The 14479-nt window shown below is 41.9% G+C and overlaps 1 protein-coding gene and 1 long non-coding RNA gene across 3 annotated transcripts in view; one reads left to right on the plus strand and one right to left on the minus strand.

The window, feature by feature from the left end:
* On the plus strand, window positions 1-7466 carry LOC130109306 (uncharacterized). The gene is made up of 4 exons (XR_008809992.1): window positions 1-134; window positions 1178-1353; window positions 7045-7206; window positions 7399-7466. It is a non-coding gene; the product is annotated as an uncharacterized LOC130109306 (long non-coding RNA).
* alkal1 (ALK and LTK ligand 1) overlaps window positions 1327-14479 on the minus strand; it is a 14738-nt gene continuing 1585 nt past the window's right edge. The window contains exons 3-6 of one of the 2 annotated variants that reach the window (XM_056276139.1): window positions 11746-11799; window positions 10929-11012; window positions 6769-6842; window positions 1327-2713 (exon numbers count right to left, since the gene is read on the minus strand). In XM_056276139.1, coding sequence (XP_056132114.1) covers window positions 6778-6842; window positions 10929-11012; window positions 11746-11799 — 203 coding nt within the window. In that variant the 3' untranslated portion in view covers window positions 1327-2713; window positions 6769-6777. The remainder of the gene's footprint in view (window positions 2714-6768; window positions 6843-10928; window positions 11013-11745; window positions 11800-14479) is intronic. The other variant, XM_056276140.1, reaches the window with a different exon arrangement.

Genomic DNA, 14479 nt, shown 5'->3' on the forward strand with positions numbered 1-14479 from the left:
TACAGACTATGGTCAAGTCCAATTTTCTTCAATGATCGCCCTCATCGTTGCATCTACCAATATATAGTTATTGTTTTGATTTGATCGTTTCAATTTTGTTGGCTTCTTTCAGATTTTGTAGTCTCTCCTGACAAGTAAGTAAAACATGCTGTTTTTTGACTCGAGTTCACGAGCTGCGCTTTAAAAATGCTGCATCAAACCTGACTCATTTAGCATCCCCAAAACAAGCAAAATAACCTAGCAGTGCAGCAAGCTAGGATTTGTTGAAACAGCATAAAATCACTTGTTTAGCTGAAAGACCAGAAAACTTGACACGAGCTGCACTTTAAAAATGCTGTGTCAAACCTGAGATGATATTTAGTATAGTCACAAGCCGTACTCATTTAGCATCCCCAAAACAAGCAAAATAACCTATGCGGTCTTTACCAGGGAGGATTTGTTGAAACAGGATAAAATTACTTGTTTAGCTGAAAGACCAGAAATCTTGACACGAGTTAAACTGTCTTGCTTTTGAGCTAGTCGATCTAGTCTAAAGCATAACCAGCTGACATGAGCCATGCAGTTCATAAACAAAACCACTTAAAGCAGTTCTCCACAAAAAGCTGCTTTATTTACTTCTAAAAATTTTGTTTTTCAGATGAAACAAGTTAGTTAGATAACCCATGATGAATGTTTCTAAAACAACACAGATAGTTTTACAGCCACTTCTTGATGCGTAAATGATTGTTGAAATGAGATGGTGAGATTTTTCAGTGTGATTTGAAGACCGTCTGACTTGTTTTTGCAGTGTGGTTGGACATCATATCCTGGTGTTTTAGTTATTCGGCTGCTTTGTACGACCCTTACAAGTACACTCTATTCTCCGCAGAAATTCTTGGAGCTGGGAGCAATTTTTGGGGGGGGGAAAAAAAAGCAAAAACATGCTTGCTTGCTGCAATCCCTGCCAGAGAGATTTGTCAACAGTAACTTAATCAGAAACGTTTGTCATGGCTGTTCCCAAGCTGTCCAAAAGGCAAGGAAGGAGAAATACTCACCAACAAGGAAGCAGGAGTTGTAAATTTGTAAAAAAATATTCACAAATTGGATAAGCTACATTAAACTTCTGAAATTCTGGATAAAGAGCCATGCACATGTAATTACACAGGAATTTAATTCGGTTGTGTTTTTGGTCTGACAGACAGATGGGTTCTGAGATCCACAGCTACCCGGAATCAGTGTGGAGCCGTTTTCTGCTGAGCCTCGTCAGAAGGATCCGACTGCGGACCTCCAGAGACTGGAAAGCAGCTCACCTCCAGAAATGGGAATATCCTGCTAACACCTGCACGCTGCAAAGAAAAATACAAGTTTACCAAGGTATTTTATCTTGTTTAAAGTCTCACGATAAAGGTTTCTCACCTCACTGGCAGATAAAATTTTGTCTTTACAAGAGTGTGTGCTTGTTTCAGCATAACAGGACTTGTTTCAAGTCAGAAAAAGAAAGATTACCTCGAATCAAGTGTCCTGTTTTAGTATTTCTTTTCTCACTGAGTGAAAATTCCTCATAACACATCTAATAATCATGAAACAAGTAGACTGTCTCTTGAAACCATCAATATTAAAGGTCAATGGGGTAAGAAAGTACTGATTTTATGAGGAATTTTCACCTGACTGGAAAATAAATCTCATAACAAGAAACTTGATTTGAGATCATCTTGTTTTTATTCCAGTAAATGTCTCACAACAAGTCCTATCAAGAGACAAATACTGTATCTTGAAACAAGCAGCAATATCTGCCAGTGGTATAAGAACATTTTACAAGCAATATCTTGAAATAAGCGTTATGAGACTTAAAATAAGATAAAATCCCTCTATAAACGAGCAGGGGGAGGATGCCAGTGACAACGAATGAAGAATTTGCCAGCGCACTGTAATTGCAACATGGCTATGGGAAATAGAAATCAGGTCTCGTGTTGCTAAATACAAGACCGTCATTTATCAAATGGTTTATTTTTAACAAACTCTTATTTTCTTTCTTAGTTAATAGAGAGTCTATTCTCATGCACTTCATCTGCCCGGTGGAGTTAAGGAGTTAAATCCTGCACTGGTAATACTTTCCAGTTTCCAAAGGGCTGTTCTGACACCACATCTCCCTATGCACACACACACACACATGCACATACACACACATGCATGCTGCAATAATGTCAAAATAAGCTTTGCGTCAATAATCTTTATTGTTCAACACTGCTGTGCATCATCACCACTTCCGCCATTCCTACATGTTGTCATTGTCTGAAGTCACTCAAGTGCCAAATGAAATGTGATGAGGACAACCAAGAGAATGACAGATGTTTAAGACCACAACAGAGACGATGATGACACTGAAAGGACAATCTGCACATGACGAGAAATATCCAAGATAACCCTCTCCTCTACATTGGGCAACACCTTCTCCAAGACAGTCATCTCTTTTGAATGATTGTGTACATACCATTTAAATAAATAGGGATAATTGGTATTAAATTAATGTTTCTTCGAAATACATTGGTACATACGCGGTACATTGAAGAAAAAAAAGAAAAAACTATTCAAAACAAATAGTCTGGCAGTGTTTTCAATATCAACAGCAAAAATACAAACAATATAAACAATTAGAACAAAGTTCTCGTGACTGTTTGTGGCTTCGAAGGCACTTCCTTGGCAACTCGCTGATCCCTCGTTGATCATCTTTCACCTAAAATGAAACGGCAGACAAATAAATAAAATTAAATCAGGGGATGACGTGTCAATGACTCCCCTTAAGCTCCACATGCTTTAAAACTGTGTTTCAAGGGAAAATGAATCCGTCTATTTTGGACAAAGAAACAGTTGAGGCCTCTTGAGTGTCTAGCGGAGTCAGCGAATGGGGACAGTCAGAGGAAGACTTCTGCCACGAGCCCACAGCTCTTCCTCAGCATTACAGTCCTGAATAAATTCATGTAACACCCCAGCAATGACCAGGATGACTCACATAATGAATCACGTAATGCACCTGATTTTACCCCTGCCTAAAATGACCACAGGCGGTCGAAATAACCGCCGGCTTTTAAACTCTGTATTCTGTCAAGATAAATACCTAATTGAGATATTAATGCATTGCCTATGTTAGTATGCCTGTTAGGAAACGACTGACACCAAAATTAACATTTTAACAACTATAATACTATTTTTAAACAATTTAAACTTCAGAGAGACATGGTCTACCTTGAATAGCAAAATTGAAAAAGTGAAAATATTACCTGAAAAACAAAACGGAAAACACATATTGCTAACCTAACAAACACAAGGCCTATAAAACGTGAAACGTACAAAAAAAAAAGAAGAAAAGAACTGAAAATAAAAATTGAAACCGTCCCAAACAACGACCGGAACTTAAAAACTACTAAAACAACCCAATTGAGATATTAATGCATTGCATATGTTAGTATGTCTGTTAAGAAACAACTGACACAAAAATTAACATTTTAACAACTATAATACTATTTTTCAAATGATTTAAAATGGCCGCTGTCCAACGCCTGTAAATACTGCAGCGCCTCGGTGGTAGTCATGGTGCGTCTGTAACAGCATCTGTAACCAGACATGTTGGACATAATCAGAAATCAAGTTTGGACTATGACTCTGCACTGGCGGACGCTAGTGTGTTTCTAGGACAGGGCGAGGAACTTCACGAAGGAAATGACGCAACCAACACACGTCATAAATAGTGACAAGTGACATGACACGCACGATCACGCCTAAATTATGCACGGTCATTTTGACCGCTCATGGTCGTTTTATGTAGATCTTATCATAACTTCTTTGTTCAATCGATCTAAAACTCACTTTAATGCAAATAAATGCAATTTTAGGAGAATTCATGGAGAGGCAGGTCTGTATCTTTTGAAAATCCAAAACGGTCAAAATGACCGTTAAAAGGGGTTCCTGGTTTTGGGATGTAGATTTGGCAGAATTTACAGAATGCTGGAGACGAGATCTCGTTGTCTGATTCACTTGACAAACTGAATACCTGCCGATGTGTCTTCCTCATTTCCCCAAGCTAAAGAAACTCTCGTTCTGCGGAAGAAGAAGAAGAAAAAAAGCTAAAATGACCACCATTTGTATGAAGGCTCTCGTTTGTTCGTGGTCGTCAGCCGCTGGCTTGACTTAGTTGCGTTCATACAAGACAGAGCAGATGTTTTTGTGTTGAGTCAGTCTGAAGACCAGACTCACACCAACCAAGCCTGCCGAGCTGCTGTCGTCGCAGATCAACTTTTTTAACTCAGACATGTCAGCCAACCGTCCTCACCCTGCTCCCGGTACCGAACAAAATAGTCTGACACTTCCTGTCTCATTGCCTGGTCAGTCCTCCCTGTTGGATTTACAACCCCACGACTATGATGCTTCTCAGGCTTTAATTAAGCCTCCTCAGCGTTTCCCATCCCACTTTGGGACCAGTAATGTGGACTGGTGTGATGTTGGCAGCTGGGTTCAGTACTGGATCTGCTGCTACTCATTCAGTTTCTTCCTCCTTAATTCTTTCCATCTTGTTTTCCCCCCAGGATTTTGACAAATTATCTATTGGTTTTATAAACTATTTGGTTTTATAAACTATTTGGTACCTCTTTAAATTAAAGGCAATTTGTTACACAGAAGTAATTGAGTAACCTACGAGTCAAATAGATGTAATTGATCTATGATGAGTGGTACTTACTGAGTAATATATGAATAAAATAGGGTCTTTTTTTCTCCATTTTTTTCTCCCCAATTGTATCCGGCCAATTACCCCACTCTTCTGAGCCGTCCCAGTCACTGCTCCACCCCCTCTGCCAATCCGGGGAGGGCCGCAGACTACCACATGTCTCCTCCGATACATGTGGAGTCGCCAGCTGCTTCTTTTCACCTGACAGTGAGGAGTTTCACTAGGGGGACGTAGCTTGTGGGAGGATCACGCTATTCCCTCAAGTTCCCCCTCCCCCCTGAACAAGCACCCCGACCAATCAGAGGGGTCGCTAGTGCAGCGACCAGGACACATACTCACATCTTCCCACCTGCAGACACGGCCAAAAGTGTGCCTGTAGGGACACTCGCCCAACCAAGCCGGTAAAAAGGGGATTCGAACCGGTGATCCCCATGTTGGTAGGGAACGGAATAGACTGCCACGCCACCCAGATGCCCCAAATAGGGTCTTTTCTATATCAGCTTTGCTTCCTTGTTGTTATGATGTGCTGTTAAATATAATCTATATCAAACTCGGTATGAGATAAATTCACACATCCCATTGTACCAAACAAGTATTTTGAATCCTTTGTGTCACATTGATAAATTGTAATTACCTGTTAAATTTAAGATAGCACCACATTCAATATTCACGTTTAACAGATGGTTACTGTTTATCCCTGTGTCACAAAGGATTCAACATACTTGTGTTTGCTATTTTACTTGTGTATTACTTCTTTGTTTCTGTATAATGAGTTACCCTGTAACTTAAAGGTGACCACCTAGTCTTTGTCATTGTTGAGTTGGTAGTTTGACACCCTGCCTCCGTCTGCCGTCTCCACAGGACGAACCTGGATAACTAACAGTTGCATGAAAAAAAAACACCGTAAAGTAAAAAAAAAAAAAATAATAAGAGAAAAGTTCCAGCCAACGCTGCCATTTCGAAATCCCCTTCAGTAGAACGGGAATGACATGAGAACTTAGAAATCTCTGAGTATTTGTTTTTATGTTTATCATTATTGTTTCATAATTGCTAGTGACTTTTTTGCGCAGTGTGGGGCTGCCGTTAGAGCACGGACACAGGAAAAAACAAACCACAGCTCTCTGTTTACTGGCAGCATGACCAAGACTGCCTCCCTTTTATTTAGGAAAGCGTTATAAGCCTTAAAGCAAACATCGACTTTACAATGCTTGCTGAGAACAGGGCCGGTCCACCGTCCAGCTAAACCGCAGAACACGCACTGATAGAATTATCTTCCGTTGCCTCGCTCACTGGACCAAGTACTGAGAGATTAATTGCTTTGATGCACAAATCTTCAATTTCACAACAAAAAAAGAGGGAAAACAATTGCATGTGAATGTTTGTTTGCACATATGAACGGCCAGCGGGGTGGAATGGCAGCCCTTTAAAAAGATAACTCTGCTAGTTGTGGAAAAAAAGAGTCTGGCTAGTTGTGGAAAAAGAGTCTGGCTTGGGTTTCTGAGTCTTAGTCTGATGTCCCTCCGTGTCTCTCTCCGTCTGTCTTTTCATCGCTTCCACACAAATGCACAAGTGCATGCGCTGTCTTCCTATACAGGTCTGCAGAGACTGTTTAATGCCTCATAATGAAATGCTGTGTGCATTTTGACAACCAGAACTGACCTAGGTAAATAAAATTTAATAAGTGTACTTTGCAACTTTTTTTTCTTTCTTTTGACCAGAAGCTGTAAAAGCCCAAATACAATCATCATCTACGTAGGGTTATAAAAGTCCAGGACAGTTGTAGGAGGAACACATGTTAGTCATTACATGGACATCAGTTCCCTTCGATCCTTACATATCGACTGCAGATGTCAGGCGCACATTCGGATGAATTCGATCGAGTAGCAGCCCAGTTTTTACTCCTTACCAAGTCAAGATGCAGTATGTTAAACATTATTTTCCTATTTACTCGCTGTGTGTATCTTAATTAACCACATTCACTGCAATGCATTATGGTGTTGTTGAAAGCATAAAAGCAACCAAGCAGATTGGAAACCCATCTCAGAGAGCTGAGGAGCACTTTTACTCACATGCAATATCTAGGATTGCGTGCAGAGGGGACTCATTGCTAATCTCGTTAGCAATCTTGCACATCGTTTGTAGTCTGAAAATAACAAAACAAGGAAGAAAAAAAGCATAAATTTTCACTCAACTTGCACCATACATACAATTGTTAAGTAGAGACCAACATAATTCCTTAGTCACTTGCCAACTTGGCTGTTAATGAATTTCAACCTGCTTGATGACAGACACCCTTGCATAGACATTTATGATACTGTTTTTCTCTGTCTGTCTCTCTCCTCTAGGATGTTTAAGTCCTTGTGTTTTGAAACGTGAAGCAAGTCGTGGACCTGAAAAATAGAACAAGGGGGGGGGGTTTGAATGACTTTGTTCTGCATGTGTTCAGATGGCATGAGACTCGTGAAGGCGTTTGTCACCAAGGAGTTGCAGGCGCTTCATAGCAGGAGGTAAAATGACAGGGTACTTCCATTTGGTTCGAGGGGGACCGATCGCTGGGTTGTTCATTTTTATTTACATTGCACTTTGAAGTAGCAAACGTTCTGCGTAATTTCTTTGTCTTCATTTTCAAGCCTCACTGAACATGTGTTAACTTTAGAGTCCGTCTGTCGATTGTTGTTAATTTGCCCCCTTCCCAACAGATGGAAGCTCATCCCGAGGATGTGAATGAACGAGCCAGTTCCTTTTCCAGGTCTGTTAGTTGCTTCGCATGTGAACAGTAAAATGTAACTTCTCAATTTTCAAGTCACACGTTTCATACATTAAAAAAAAACCTTGACATCTTCACACCACTCTTTACTCATGTGTTAGGTGTTGAAAAGCTTTACTAACAAATCACAAATATGAAAGTGAAAAACAAACCTTTATAACAACTAAATCCGACATATGTCAGAACCCAAAGCACATATGCCACAATTCTGACTTATCGCCGTCTGTACTCGTCTGTTGTGTCTCCCAGTCTATCGTGGGAGCAGACCTGAAAGCCAGCAAGTAAGGCGATAAATGACTAGGGGCCAACACATGTTCCTCTTGACAGAAACAGGATCGCACAAGACAAACTCAGCTTTCTGTATCAGATCCAAGTACGATTATAGTGCACCTTCGTGCTGAAGACCATCCTCGAGCATCGCTTAATCGAATTAAAGATACAAGAGAGAAGAAAGGAAACGGGGAAAGCGAGACCCATGGCCCAACTCACTGTAGACAACAGAGATGAGGCTGACTAAACCGACATGCATCTGCAATATGTGGACATCATATGAGATCATTCTCCAACTTGCGGCTGATGTCATCCCCTCGTGAAAACAACATTGATGACATGACTGATCAAGACGAAGACGAAGTAATACTCAAGTGTGTAATTTAACAGCTCTTGGAGGATGCACAGCATTTATTTTTTTTTGCAGGCTGTGAGTTATCCAAGAGGGAGAAGCAATTATATTGTCATGCTAATTGGAATCTGTGAGGAGTGAAGATGTTGGCCAAAGGGAGCTTGGTAACACATCGCTGCCATTATGTGCTCCTGTCAATCACAGAGGGATGACTCAGTCTCACTGCCGGGGTGTAGATTACTTTAACTGGAAGGGTTGAGGCTTAGTCCTTTGCAAGCTGAAAATATCCATCTAAAAGAGTGATTTTGTAACAGGTGGAAATCAGACAGGTGCAATCATAATCAGTCTTTAGGAGGCTATGGGTAATATTTAGATTTTCCTGAAGCATAATGTGATTAGTAAATATTATCAGGGGCAGCTGAATGGTAGTGACTGAAACAAGCAAAAACACAGGGGTGTTTTGTGTGTTTTGGTGTAGTTTGAGGCCCTTCTGAGAAGGTGCCAAGCCGCATGATGTTTGATTTAAGAGTTGTCATTCAGATAAAAGTAGGGGTCAGGATCCATCCATCCATCCATTATCCGAACCGCTTATCCTGCTCTCAGGGTCGCGGGGATGCTGGAGCCTATCCCAGTAGTCATTGGGCGGCAGGCGGGGAGACACCCTGGACAGGCCACCAGGCCATCACAGGGCCAGGGGTCAGGATTCAGTTAGACATTACAAACGATCTTTAAAGGGATAGTTCGGTTTCTAGGGTTTTTACTGTGTCCTACTTACACAGAGTCAGACAAACTCGTTGGTACCGTTTTTATGTGTGTGTGTGCAGGAGTTTGAAGGTACATTCACCACGCCCTCGCTTAGCTCAGTTGTTGGATGTCTACCAGGATCATTAACAGCTCCTCTCAAAACAAGGAAATTGCACTTTCTCTGAAGCCAAATGTTGATGCTACTTGTTAGCCTATCATGTTAACTGGTTTTCTCAACCAACGTTTTCACAAGTACATGAAATGTACTAAAAATTAGGTATAGTTTTAACTATTTTTCTATGATATGCATATCTGTCTGTTTCCGCCAAAGAAGAATATGGATATGTGTGTTACGGAAAAATAGTTCAAAACTATAATCTATGTTTTGTTTTTTTTTGCGGTCTATTCCGTTGCCTACCAACATGGGGATCACTGGTTCGAATCCCCATGTTACCTCCGGCTTGGTCGGGCACCCCTACAAACACATTGGCCGTGTCTGCGGGTGGGAAGCCGGATGTGGGTATGTTTCCTGGTCGCTGCACTAGCGCCTCCTCTGATCAGTCAGGGCACCTGTTCGGGGAGGGGGGGAACTGGGGGGAATAGCATGATCCTCCCACGCGCTACGTCCCCCTGGTGAAACTCCTCACTGTCAGGTGAAAAGAAGCGGCTGGCGACTCCACATGTATCAGAGGAGGCATGTGGTAGTCTGCAGCCCTACCCGGATCGGCAGAGGGGGTGGAGCAGCGACCGGGATGGCTCAGAAGAGTGGGGTAATTGGACGGGTACAACTGGGGAGAAAAAGGGGGGGGAAATCCAAAAGAAAAAAAGAAACTATAATCTACCTTTTAATATTTTGCATGTACTTGCGAAAACCTTTGTAAGAAGAATTCTTGTTGCTACGATAACAAGTAAAAAGTTTTAATGATCGGCTTCAGGGATAGTATAGTTACCTTCATTTGAGAAGAGCTGCTAATTATCTCGGTAGACATCCAGCAATTGAGCTAAGCCTAGCTAAGCTAGGCTTAGCTCAATTGGCTTAGCTCGGTGTACCTGCAGACTGCACACACAGACATAAAAAGGCATCCAAAGGTTTGTCTGACTCTATGTAAGTAGGACACACAGTACAAACCATGGAAACTGAACTGTCCTTTAAATCAGATTTGTACGCCTTTCACAACTAAAATCCTGCTCTATTTTTTTTAGTAGGATTGCCTTTTGGTGTGGAAGGGTCCATGGGTATAAATTCTCAGAAATCTGTCCTGTGTATGACACACCAAACGTCTTAGACTTTGGGGATTTCTGGGATCGTGTCTGAGTGAAAGGTTCTCGCAGAATCCCAGAATTCATTTTTTTGCTGTTTTATGGTTGACATTTCATATTAAACACACAGCCAACGAACTGAATACTCCGATTGTTGCAGAGTGTTTGGGCGTATTTCAGGACATTGTCTCTTAATTTGAGAAAGTTCTTGAGAGTTGTTAAGATAGACATTTTTGCGTATAGTTCTGAGGAATCAGGTTGTGGACCCTTCAACTTTTGCAGACAAAGTACCACCTAGGGTTGGGCTGCTAAAGCCCACGCCGCCCTGGAGCCAAGCATGCATGACATGTGAATCAGACTTATACATATATACTTAAATACTGTAGAGAATTCAGGGGGCAGCCGGGAACCACCGCAGTTGGGACACGAACCCGGGTCGCCCGCACCACAGGAAACTGTGCTAACCAGTCAACTAAAGGGTCTGACCCATTAGCTAAGGGCTAGTGAGTCTATACATCCGTGGTCATTACGTGCTTCCCAAAGGAGGGGGGTAGTGTAACAACCATGGATAAATAGACTCTCTAGCCCTTGGCTAACGGGTCGGACCCTTTAGTCGACTGGTTAACGTAGTCGTCCGTGGTGCAGGAGACGCGAGTTCGCTTCCCTGCTGCCCCTGAATTCACTACAATACTTATATGCATATCTGCACGTATGGCACCTTAACTTGTAAATATATAGACTCTTCATCTTAAGTCACCGGAAAGTCAACATGCATACTCAAAAAACGGACATACACAAAATTATGTGTATACATGGAAGTAGCAAGGCATACATACATGCTGGTCTTGAACAATCCCTTGTGTTGTGATAGAGTCTGTGAAAGTGTGTTCTGCACTCCGATGAGAACTTGACCGGTCCTGCTTGAAAGAAAATGCCTTGTCAGCCAAAAGAAAGAGACAGACTTCACAGAAACCGTTTATTTTCTTTCATGCACTTAGTTTATACAGCTCTACTCGGGCTACAGCAAATCTGTAAGCAATCAGTGGGAGGGGAAAAAAAGGCTGAAAAGCATTGTGCACACTCCCAGATAGTTTTGTTGTTGTTGTGAATTTGGTTGTGAATTAGGACTTGGCTGGTCTTTGGTCATGCTCCATGTAGCATACACCATATTGCAAAACAGAAGGACTGAGCCTCAAATAACAATTAACATTGACTGCTCCAATGGCATATTGTAGATTTTCACACCGATAATGAAGTGTGCTCACAGGTCCTGAGACGTGTAATCAGCTTAAGCTAATGTTGGCCTCAACTTTACTCTTGGACTTTACTTGGATTCCCACCATGTGCTTCCCCCCCGCTTCTGTGCTACTTCCCTCGTGGAGAAACGGGCAACTTTCCCCAAATCTGACTTAAGCTTACATTGGCTTGTAAACTTGAAAGGGTTTTTTAAAATTTTCGTCCCAAAACGGACAAGTGTGAGAGGTTCTGGTCAAGAGGAATTGTGAGAGGCACTCAAAGAAAACAACATATTGTACTTTAAAGTTTCTCTGTGTTGAATAATGCATTGCTGCTACTTTTAGTGAGACTGAGCAAAACTGCAAGTCAGACTGAATTATGCAGCAGTGACGTAGCCTTTGTTGGCAGGTTTCTTACCTGTGAAATGCTGAATGAATTTATCCTTTAAGTTTACATCTCTAGGAACAATCTCTGCAAAGGAAATGGAAGGCTGTTAGCTTCTTAATCAACCGTCATTTTTATCAGCATCTAAAATCTATGAAATCTGCACATGTTGTGAACAATGTAGTTGCAGTTAGGTAATGACTGATTTTGGAACTTTCACAGTGTTGTGTCTCTTGTGCATGCTCAGCCATTCTTTCATTCATCGGCTCATTCCTTCAGTCATTCATTCGTTCTGTATACCTGTATACCTGGAGTCTATCCCAGCATGCACTGGGCAGACAAGAGTGAGATATGCTGGACAGATCACCTGTCCATCACAGGGTCCACACACACACACACACACAGTCGTTCGTACATCATTCACACCTACGGGGACCTAACATGCATGTGTTGGGACTGTGGTAGAAAATCCACATGAGTACAGGGACAACGTGCAAACTCCACACAGAATGGTGCAATTTAAACCGGGACCCTCTTGCTGTTAGGCTTACGTGCCTTCTATGGTACACAGTGCTGCAAAATGTTCAATCAATATTAGTTTAGCAGTACTTCAACAAACATGAGAGTCTTGAACAATAGCTACAACCGTTAAATTATTCCTTATGGTTATCTGACGTCAGCGTATTCATTAAGCTAGCAGCCCTGATTAGTGTCTTGTGTGTGTGCGTGTGTGTGTGTGGGGGGGGGTAGAGTTTTAAAATCCAACCATCCTCATTCATGGTTCAAATACACAAAAACCTGCAGATGTCTGGTAACTGTGCCTTGGCAGGATAACAGGCTAAAGAGATTACTGTTCGGCAGTTGTAATGCTGATCAGTGTCATGAGAATAAATCCATGCAAGCAGTTATTACTTTAACATTACACTAGCCCCCCAGACCTGGGAATGGAAGTACATGTTGAGTGGTTGCGATGAGAGCTAATCATTCGGCTGACATTACAGGAAGCATCACAAGATGCACAAGTATTCCTTTTGATGTCCAGACACACATCTCATTGGGCATCATGGGGCAAAACAGCCCGATTCCCAGTTATTGGCAGAAATAAACAGGCCAGCAGCTCTGACAGTTATATAACGATTTATACGGGTCGATGAAGTGTGAAAACAGTAAGTAAGCTCTCTTAATTGGGTGGGATTATAGTAAATACCTCAACACTATTTTGTCTGCTGAAGGCTGTGTTAAAGCGCCTGGTCTAGACATGAGGGTGTCGACTGAAAAGTGATTCTCATTCAAACTTGTACTGTGATAGCCAGGTGTATATGGCCTGAAGTCTAGAGTGTTATGGTAAAGTTGTGATAAAGAGCACACATCTTGATAGCTTTATCAACATGGGTGACAGGGTAGATGGCGGACCAGGACAGGTTGATGAAGACACAGAGCTTGCAAACATATCTCTGGTTCCTCCTCACTGCATGCATACCCTCCAGCCTTGCGTGATGGCAGATCTTTGCACACGCATCACTTACTGATATGCTGCACTTAATATCCTCAAAAGGTGCATTCCGTCTAGTCAATGTTCTGAGGGGTGCTTTTCCAATCGCATTAGCCGGCGCTGAGACAGCTCCTCAACTATGCAATGATGTGAGGCAATCAGTTAATCTGTAACTCACCGTTTGACTGGAATATCTCAGCAGCATCACTTCAAACCATGATCTAAGTGGAAAGGCGTTGGCACAGTCCAAGTTTGTAAAGGAGGCAACAAGAAAACCTCAGTATATTTCATAACTCTCACTGGTCCCGAGTCCTCTCAAAAGCATTCCAGTTACACAGTATCATACTCAGTGGTCCAGCAGGATGTTTTTTATTACAGCAGCATGAATTGTATCTTCGTGGAAAATTTGTCCCGGCTATCTAAATATTTATTACAGCCTGATCTGCAAGTCTTAAAGGCTTGTTGCTCAGGCCAGTTGAGGGAACATGTATTAAGGACATACTTCAATGTCTAAGTTCCAGTCATAACATTTACTTTATGTAAGGTATTAAAGCTGCAGTAACACAGAGCACAATGTCTGCTAACAGATGCTTCAAATCCACATCCTAAACTCCCGTCACCTTCAGAGGAATGGTAACGCTTGCTATGAAATAGGAATGATGAAGAATTTGGGCTTGCTGAAGTCAGACTGAGGCAATAAAAAAATGATAATATGACCTGGACTTTAAAAATCTACCCGGACGAGGACAGTTTTCATACATTTTTCTCGTTAAGCATCTTTGTCCCATACCCAACATAAATGAGATGCATATGATGCGATGCGGTGACTCGATATAAGGCTACATGTCATGCAAATGTGACACAAATTAGTCAGTCTTATCTGCCCTGTGTGATGTCTGATGTAGAGATGCTCACCATTGGACTTCTTGCAATGCTGTCACGTGTCTGTGTGTGTGGTGGTGGTGGTGGTGGTGCGTGGGTGGGTGGGTGGGTGGGGGGGTATCACTGAATATTCCACAGTGAATCATATTGAATGAATCATTCACAAAAGTCTGCATGCCAGGGCTCCTCCTGAATGAATTTTATAACACCTCTCCATTCGTCTAGCCAGACCACCCATCTATCCATCACGTCATATTAAACCAGGGAGCCATACATCTGTTGAGATTGCTGGAGGAGGAATTGAGAGAGGCAGACATATATACTTCACTGCCGAAACGGAGAAGCTAGTGTTGGCACAGGTGGGCCACACCTGTATTTTAAATCAAGATGCAG

This window comes from Lampris incognitus, chromosome 3, assembly GCF_029633865.1.
Source record: "Lampris incognitus isolate fLamInc1 chromosome 3, fLamInc1.hap2, whole genome shotgun sequence".
NCBI classification, from domain to species: Eukaryota; Metazoa; Chordata; class Actinopteri; order Lampriformes; family Lampridae; genus Lampris; species Lampris incognitus.